This window comes from Scyliorhinus torazame, chromosome 5, assembly GCF_047496885.1.
Source record: "Scyliorhinus torazame isolate Kashiwa2021f chromosome 5, sScyTor2.1, whole genome shotgun sequence".
In the NCBI taxonomy this organism is placed as follows: domain Eukaryota; kingdom Metazoa; phylum Chordata; class Chondrichthyes; order Carcharhiniformes; family Scyliorhinidae; genus Scyliorhinus; species Scyliorhinus torazame.
The window spans coordinates 181,095,204-181,104,657 of NC_092711.1; the positions used below are offsets into that span (position 1 = coordinate 181,095,204).

The 9,454-nt window shown below is 52.6% G+C and overlaps 1 protein-coding gene across 1 annotated transcript; it reads right to left on the bottom strand.

Annotated features, from left to right (window-relative positions):
- Positions 1-6,410: 6,410 nt before the first annotated feature.
- On the bottom strand, positions 6,411-8,978 carry LOC140420769 (uncharacterized). The gene has a single exon (XM_072504752.1). It carries the CDS (start codon positions 8,957-8,959, stop codon positions 7,925-7,927), a length of 1,035 nt encoding a protein of 344 aa, XP_072360853.1. The 5' UTR covers positions 8,960-8,978; the 3' UTR covers positions 6,411-7,924.
- Positions 8,979-9,454: the final 476 nt, after the last annotated feature.

Below are 9,454 nucleotides of genomic sequence, written 5' to 3' on the forward strand. Positions count from 1 at the left end.
AGTAACCCCACCCAACACTAAGGGCAATTTTGGACTCTAAGGTCAATTTATCATGGCCAATCCACCTAACCCGCACATCTTTGGACTGTGGGAGGAAACCGGAGCACCCGGAGTAAACCCACGCAGACACGGGGAGAACGTGCAGACTCCGCACAGACAGTGACCCAAGCCGGAATCGAACCTGGGACCCTGGAGCTGTGAAGCAACAGTGCTAACCACAATGCTACCGTGCCGCCCTAAATTTAGCATAGCCAATCCACCTAACCTGCACACCTTTGGGCCGTTGGGAGGAAACCCACGCAGACACGGTGAGAAAGTGCAAACTCCACACAGTCACCCGAGGCAGGAATTTAACCCGGAACCTTGGAGCTGTGAGGCCGCAGTGCTAACCACCGTGCTGCCCATGACATTTTCTGTCCATGACGTCTTCGTCAATCCCCACCTTTCGCTGGCCATCTATCCAGCCCCACTGCTCCATGCACTCTTCCTCCCCCCCTCCCCTCCCAAATCTGACCCTATTTCCAGTTCTCTCCAGCTTTGACAAACAGCCATCCAGACTTGGAACGGTAGCTCCCTTCCCTCTCCACAGGCGCTGTCAGCCCTGCGGAGATTGTCCAGTATGTTCTGTTTGTATTTCAGATGCTCCAGGATGTTGCCTGGTCTGGAGAATTTCAGCTGCGAAAGAGAGGCTGGTTAGACCATAAGACAGAGGAGCAGAATTAGTCCACTCCGCCATTCAATCTTGGCTGATATTTTCTCATCCCCATTCTCCTGCCTTCTCCCCATAACCCCTGATCCCCTTATTAATCAAGAACCTATCTATCTCTGTCTTAAAGACACTCGGTGATTTGGCCTCCACAGCCTTCCGCAGCAAAGAGCGCCACAGATTCACCACCCTCTGGCTGAAGAAATTCCTCTTCATCTGTTTTAAAGGGTCGTCCCTTTAGTCTGAGATGGTGACCTCTGCTTCTAGTTTTTCCTGCAAGTGGAAACATCCTCTCTCCATCCACTCGATCCAGGCCTCGCAGTATCCTGTAAGTTTCAATAAGATCCCCCCTCATCCTCCTAAACTCCCAACGAGTGCAGACCCAGAGTCCTCAACCGTTCCTCATGCGACAAGCTCTTCATTCCAGGGATCATTCAGTTAGGCTGGGTTTGTTCTTAGAGCAGAGAAGGCTGAAGGGGGACCTGATTGAGGTGTATAAAATTATGAGCGCCATAGCTAGGTAGATAGGAAAGAGCTTTTCCCTTAGTAGAGGGGTTAATAACCAAGGGGCATGGATTTAAGGTAAGGGGCAGGCTGTTTCCAGGAGATGTGAGGATAAATGTTTTCACCCAGAGGGTGGTGGCAATCTGGAACCCACTGCCTGAAAGGCTGGTTGAGGCAGGAACCCTCACATTGAAGAAGCATTGAGATGAGCACTTGAAACACCACAGCACACGAGGCTATGGACCATGTGCTGGAAAATGGGAAAAGAACTGCTAGCGCAGACATGATGGGCCAACGGGTCTCTGTCTATGCTGAAAAACTCTATGACACCATTTGAGACCGGAATGAGGTGGAATTTCTTCACTCCGAGGAGGATAAATCTTTGAAATTCTCTTGCTCAGAGGCAGCTCCTCAGTGAGCCTGTTCAAGATGGGTTTAGCTCAGTGGGCTAGATCGCCGGTTTGTGATGCAGAACAAGGCCAGCAGCGCGGGTTCAGTTCCCGCACCAGCCTCCCCGAACAGGGGCCGGAATGTGGCCACTAGGAGCTTTTCACAGGAACTTCATACTTGTGACAATAAAAGGTTATTACTATGATTAAGACAGAAATCAATCCGAGTTCTGGAGACAAATGACATCGCGGGATCTGGACAGTGGTGCCGAGGCAGATTATCAGCCAGGTTCCAATTGGAGGCTGGAGCAGGCTTGATGGGCTGAATGGCCTACCTGTGTTCCTCCAGATCTTTGCATGAGAATTTTCACATTGAGGTTTAGCCAGCAGAGATCGGTGAGAGAGGGGTGGTGACGAAAGATGAGACTATGGGGGTTGGATTCAGCGCAGCAGAGTTTTGGGATGATCTCCAGTTTATGGCGGACACAAGGCAGGTTTTTTTAAAATTCATTTTTACAGGATGTGGGCTTTGCTGGCTGGGCCCAGCATTTATTGCCCCCCGAAGGGTCTGTATTGTTCTTATCCCTAATTGCCACATGGGAAGGTGGTGGCGAGCTGTCTTCCTGAACCCGTTGCAGTGCCTGTGTAGGTACACCCACAGTGCTGTTAGGGAGTTAAGCCCAAGAGACATAGGAGCAGAAATAGGCCATTCAGTCTGCCCCACCGTTCAATTAGATTATGACTGATCTGATGTGACAATCCTCAACTCCATTTCCCGCCTTATCCCCTCCCTGATTAATTATCTCAGCCTTGACCATACTTTGCAACCCAGCCTGTACAGCTCTCTGCGGCAAAGAATTCCAGATTCATTACCCTCCGAGAGAAGACATTCCTCCTCATCTGTCTTAAATGGATTAAGTTCCAGCATGTTGCCCCGGCGACAGTGAAGGAACGTCCGGTATATTTCCAAGTCGGGGTGGTGAGGACTTGGAGGGGAACCTCCAGGTGGTGGGGTTCCCAGGTGTCTGCTGCCCTTGTCTTTCTAGATGGTGATGGTCGGGGGTTTGGAAAACGATGTCTAAGGAACCTTGGTGAGTTCCTGCAATGCAGCTTGTAGATGTCACTGTTCGTCGGTGGTGGAGGGATTGAATGTTTGTTGAAGATGGAGCAATCAAGCGGCTACTTTGTCCTGGATGGTGTTGAGCCCCTCGAGTGTTGTTGGAACTGCACTCACCCAGACAAGTGGAGAGGATGCTCGTGCGAAGGCAGCAAAGGCATGGACAAGGTTTCCTCGTCCCGTGCTCCCTTTAGGATTACACCCTTTATTTTATATTGCGCTTGGGAATATAGGAACATCGGGACAGGAGTAGGCCATTCGGCCCGTCGAGCCTGCCCCACCTTTCAGTTAGATCATGGCCGATTATCTCCCTAAACAGCATTTCACGCGTCTTATCGCTTCCTGTCGTGAACACGTTCAGTGATTGAGCTTCCACATCCCTCTGGACTCGAGAATTCCAAAGATTTGCCACCTTCTGAGTGAAGAAGTCCATCACCTCAGTCCTGATTCTGAGATTATGTCCCCTGGTTTTAGGCTCACCAGCCATGGGGGAAACATCTGTTCCAAGTCCAGCCCGTCACACCCTGTAAGAAGTTTGTCAAGTCTGTTAGGCCCTCGACCCTTCAAAAGTCTTGGGCAAGCAGACCGTCTGTGCCTCACCTCTCCCTAATCATCAGATTCGCAGGGATAGCAAACTGCAAAGTGAACAATTTATACCGCACAAGAGGAGTGTGTGGATTGATTGGCAATTGCACTCTCAGAACTTTCTCTTTGTGCAATATTAATTGTTGCTCCCTTTCCCATTAGTATTTATTGTGATGAATACAGGAATTTAGCAAATATATATATATATAATAATAATAATCACTTATTGTCACAAGTAGGCTTCAATGAAGTTACTGTGAAAAGCCCCTAGTCGCCACATTCCACGACTGTTCGGGGAGGGGGCCGGTACAGGAATTGAACCCGCGCTGTTGACTTGTTCTGCTTTACAAGCCAGCTATTTAGCCCAGTGTGCTAAACCAGCCCCCAAAAGTATTTTTAGTATTTATACTATTATATAGTATATTCTGTATAAATTTAGGGTGTTTCACTTGGCCAATCCACCTACCCTGTACATCTTTGGGTTGTGGGGGTGAGACCCACGCAGACACGGGGAGAATGTGCAATTTCCACACGGACAGTGACCCGTAGCCGGGATCAAACCCGGGTCCTCAACGCTGTGAAGCAGCTGTGCTAACCACTGCATCACCTTTTTAAAAAATAAGCTGAGTACCCAATACTTTTTTTTTCCCCAATTAAGGGACAATTTATCGTGGCCAATCCACCTACTCTGCACATCTTTGGGTTGCGGGGGTGAAACCTACTCAGACACGGGGAGAATGTGCAAACTCCACACGGACAGCGACCCAGAGCTGGGATCGAACCTGGGACCTCGGTGCCGTGAGGCAGCAGTGCTAACCACTGCGCCGCGTTATATATATTGTATTGTGTCTGCTGCAGTAGTTATTAAAATAACTTCATTAAGGTTACCAGATGATATGGCTGCCAAAGCTGTGATTACGAGTTAACACCTAGGCAGGCTGTGATGTCACTCGTTGGGGGGGCATTGAATCAGATTTTTTAGTTTAGTTTCCAGCCCTGCCCAGTCTGTTGTTTTTAGCTTCATTTAAAAAAAAAATTTAGAATACCCAATTAATTTTTTCCAATTAAGGGGCAATTTAGCGCGGCCAATCCACCTACCCTGCACATCATTGGGTTGTGGGGGCGGAACCCACACAAACACGGGGAGAATATGCAAACTCCACGCAGACAGTGACCCAGAGTCGGGATCGAACCTGGGACCTCGGCGCCATGAGGCAGCAGGGCTAACCCACTGCGCCACCGTGCTGCCCTCATTTAGTTTCATTTTTGGAGTTCGGTTCTGGTTTCTGAGGAAAGGAGGTATGTTTCTCAGACTGAGTTTCATTTCAGAGAATTTACAGTGCAGAAGGAGGCCATTCGGCCCATCGAGTCTGCACCGGCTCTTGGAAAGAGCACCCTAACCCAAGCCCACACCTCCACCCTATCCCCATAACAAAACCCAACACTAAGGGCAATTTTGGACACTAAGGGCAATTTAGCACGGCCAATCCACCTAACCTGCACATCTTTGGACTGTGGGAGGAAACCGGAGCACCCGGAGGAAACCCACGCACACACGGGGAGGATGTGCAGACTCCACACAGACAGTGACCCAAGCCGGGAATCGAACCTGGGACCCTGGAGCTGTGAAGCCAAAGTGCTAACCACAATGCTACCGTGCTGCCCTGAGTTCTGAAAGCTTCTCTCCCAAGGATGTTGTGAATAAATCTGTAAGCCACTGAGTGTGAACTGTATTAATAAGCGGCATTTGACCCATGTGTGTGGATTTTGCTTCATTGGAAGTTTAAAAGTAGATGGGATAGTGAGTTCAAAGACTTTTTTTGTGTTTGTAAGAACTGTTCAACTGCTAATTTCAAAGCTGTTTTTTCCTGGATGTTAATGAAGTTAATCCTGTGTTAACAATACAGTTTGTTTTAATATAAAAGATTCCTAGTTGTCAGTGAAATCACTCCTGGATGAAGTATCCTTTCCACAGCTTATTTCCTCAATTGGAAAATTGTTAGGGTCTTGTCTAGTTTCCTGATATAAATTGGGGTCTGGTCCGGGTACTGAAAGAGCCTAGGTCAGGTGCTCTTTCAGAGGGTCGGTCTAGACTCAATGGGCCAAATGGTTCTGCCCTGGAGGAGTTCTGTGCTTCTTGTGAGTCTCTCTGACAGTCTCCCTCACTCTGCCCCTCCCTCCCCTCCGCCCCACTCTCTCCTCTCTGCAGCACGGTAGCACAAGTGGATAGCACCGTGGCTTCACAGTGCCAGGGTCCCAGGTTCGATTCCCCGCTGGGTCACTGTCTGTGCGAAGTCTACACGTTCTCCCCGTGTCTGCGTGGGTTTCCTCCGGGTGCTCCGGAGTCCGAAGATGTGCAGGTCAGGTGGATTGGCCATGATAAATTGCCCTTAGTGACCATAAAAGGTTAGGAGGGGTTATTGGGTTACAGAGAGAGGGTGGACGTGAGGGCTTAAGTGGGTTGGTGCAGACTCGATGGGCCTCCTTCTGCAGTGTATATTCTATGTTCTCTCCCATCCTCTGCCTCCCTCTCCCCCACCGGCTGCCTCTCTCTCCCTCTCTCTGCACCTCCCCCTCTGCCTCAATGGTTAACATTGCTGCCTCCCAACGCCAGGGCCCCGGGTTCAATTCCGGCATTGGGTGACTGTCAGTGTGGAGTTTGCACTTTTCCTCCCCGTGTCTGCGTGGGTTTCTTCCGGGCGCTCCGGGTTCCTCCCAGAACCCAAAGATGTGCTGGTGGATAGGCCACGCTAAATTGCCCCTTGGTGTCCAACGGTCAGGTGGGATAATGGAGACAGCGTGGCCGAGTAGGAAGGGGACTCTTTTGGAGGATCGGTGCAGACTCGATGGGCTGAATGGCCTCCTCCCGCCCTGTAGGGATTCTACGATTCTATTCTATGGTTCTAAAGGAATCACAGAATTGTTACAGTGCAAGAGACGGGCATCGTGTCTGCGCCCCCTCTCAGAGCACCTTACTGCTGTTCCCCCTCCCCCTCTTCTCCACGTATCCCAGCACATTCATCTTCACCAAACAGCAGTCTGGCTCCCTTTTTGAAAGAGCTGGTCACAGTCTCGGTGACAACAGGTGTAGGGACTGACATGTGGCGTGTTTACAACACAATGCTGATTTATTTAACCGACATCCAGAATATTCAACTCCAGTTCAAGTCATTTGGTGGGGGGGGGGGGGGGTCATTAACATCAGCACAAACACCCCTGGAATTGTATCGAGTGGGGCACAGCAGTTATGCGAAAGGACTAGCAATCCAGAGGACCAGGCTGGCGTGCTGGGGGCCAGGTTTCAAATCCCAGCGAGGCGTGGAGTGTGGTGGGGATACGGAATTACAATTCCTGGAACCTGGAATCAAAAGCTCGCCGCCATCAAGAACGCTGACAGGAGAGCACGGGTCGGTCGGCAGGTATGTGCGTTCTTGCCGCTCTCTTCCCATGCGGTATAAATTGTTGTTCCCTTCCCAATCGGCGTTCTTGCAAATTGTCTGCATTTTGCCGTTTAAAAACTTCGCTCCATGTTCTTTGGGGTGGGGGGGGTTGGGGATCTGCCATCCTCACGCCTGGCCTGGCCTACACGATTCAGGACTCTCGAGGGTCCCTCTAGAAAGTGCCAAGGGGGTCGCTCCCTTCTCGAGGTTGGGGGAGGGGCTTTGCACATATCGCCTGTGAATTAATTAAACGTGGGGGGGAAGAGAAGAGAGACTGAGGGAGTCAGAGACAGACAGAGAGATAGAGAGAGAGAGAGAGACAGACAGAGAGAGAGACAGACAGACAGACAGAGAGAGAGATAGAGAGAGACAGACAGAGAGAGAGACGGACAGAGAGAGACGGACGGACAGACAGACAGACAGAGAGAGACAGACAGATAGAGAGACAGACAGATAGACAGACAGAAAGAGACGGACAGACAGAGAGACAGACAGAGAGAGAGAGAGAGCGAGACAGACAGAGAGAGACAGACAGAGAGAGACAGACACACAGAGACAGACAGAGAGAGACGGACACAGAGAGAGACAGACACAGAGAGACAGCACGGTGGCGCAGTGGGTTAGCCCTGCTGCCTCATGGCGCCGAGGTCCCAGGTTCGATCCCGACTCTGGGTCACTGTCCGTGTGGAGTTTGCACATTCTCCCCGTGTCTGTGTGGGTTTCGCCCCCACAACCCAAAGATATGCAGTGTAGGTGGATTGGCCATGCTAAATTGCCCCTTAATTGGAAAAAATGAATTGGGTATTCTAAATTTATAAAAATAAAAGAATGGGAGACAGAGAGAGAGATAGAGAGAGAGCGAGACAGACAGAGCAGTGGGGCGAGAGACACAGAGAGAGGCAGATACAGAGAGAGAGAGACAGACAGAGAGAGAGACAGACAGACAGAGAGAGAGACAGACAGACAGAGAGAGAGACAGACAGAGAGACAGACAGAGAGAGAGACAGACAGACAGAGAGAGAGAGAGACAGACAGACAGAGACAGACAGAGAGAGAGACAGACAGAGAGAGAGACAGAGAGAGAGAGACAGACAGAGAGCGAGAGACAGACAGAGAGCGAGAGACACAGAGAGAGGCAGATACAGAGAGAAGGGGAAGGTAACAGTGCAGTGGGGATGGTGGTTCAGTCCTGGATGTGGCCAACAGTGGTGATGACGGTGCCAGGGTCCAAGGTGTGCACGCGCTGGTGCCGGAGCAGGTAGGAGGAGCGGGTGAAGCCTTTGCCGCAGGCGGGGCAGACGAAGGTCTCTCCCCGGTGTGGACCCTCTGGTGGGCCAGCAGGTGGGCGGACATGCGGAAGCTCTTGGCGCAGTGGGAGCAAGCGGAAGGGACGCTCCCCGGTGTGGATCCGCCGGTGCGACAGCAGGTTGGAAGACTGGGTGAAGCCCCGCCCGCAGAGTGGGCAGACGAAGGGGCGCTCGCCCGTGTGGATGAGCTGGTGGGTGAGCAGGTGCGAGGACATGCGGAAGCCCTTGGCGCACACCGAGCAGCGGAAGGGCCGCTCGTCTGTGTGCACCTGCTGGTGCTTCTTCAGCTCCTCGCCGCTCTTGAAGGCCTTGCCGCAGGCCGGGCAGGGGAAGGGGCGCTCGTCGGTGTGCACCCGCTGGTGGGTCAGCAGGTTGGAGCTCTGGGTGAAACCCTTGCCACAGAGCGGGCAGACGAAGGGCCTCTCGCCAGTGTGCACCCGCTGGTGGGTGAGGAGGTGCGAGGGCTTGGTGAAGCCCTTGCCACACACCGAGCAGAGGAAGAGCCACTCGCCGGTGTGCACCCGCTGGTGGGTGAGGAGGCTGGACGACTCGGTGAAACCCTTGCCGCAGGCGGTGCAGATGAACGGCCGCTCGCCGGTGTGGACGCGCCGGTGGATCTCCAGCTTGGACGGGTAGCTGAAGCCCTTGCCGCACTCGCCGCACTCGTGGGGCCGCTCCCGGCGGCGCGTGGCGGGGGGCCGGGCGTTGGGGCGCGACCCTCGCCGGGCGCCAGGGGGCCCCTCCAGCCACGCCGCTGTGCCCAATCCCCCCACCTCCTCCTCATCGCCCTCAAACACCTCTCCCTCCACGCCGAGCGGCCGGCAGCACTCCTCCGTTGCCGAGCCGTCCAGGGGCTCCGTCACGTCCCGAGGCGATGTCTCACTCCCATCCCCCGTTCGGCGAGCCTCCATTTGCCCCGATTCTCCTCCCCTGGTCAACGACAACAACAAGAACAAAATAAAAAACACGTCACTGTCCGGAACGCAGAGCCAAACATTTCACTTCGGAAGGAACATCTTCCTTCTGTCACAATCCGAACGCTTTGAACCCGTCGCTTTTGAAACGAGGGGAAAACATGAACAGCCTGGGAGAAGGCCATTCAGCCCATCAGGTCTGCGATTATCGGAAAGGGAACACAATCCATATGGATTAGGAGCAGGAGTAGGCCACTCGGCCCCTCGGGCCTGCTCCACCATTCAATACATTCCCGGCTGATCTGATTGTAACCTCAGCTCCACATTCCCGCCGACCCCCCACCGACCCCCCGATAACCTTTCACCCCCCGATAACCTTTCACCCCCTTGCCTATCAAAAATATCCAAAGACTCTGGGTTGGATTCTCCGATTCTGCGGGCTGTGTCTGGAGGATGTGTCTGGTCTTACGACCAATAGGTTGCTCTGCCGGG

What these genes read in the sequence shown, in the direction of transcription:
- LOC140420769 (XM_072504752.1), bottom strand. Translation starts at nt 8,959, where the DNA reads ATGGAGGCTCGCCGAACGGGGGATGGGAGTGAGACATCGCCTCGGGAC.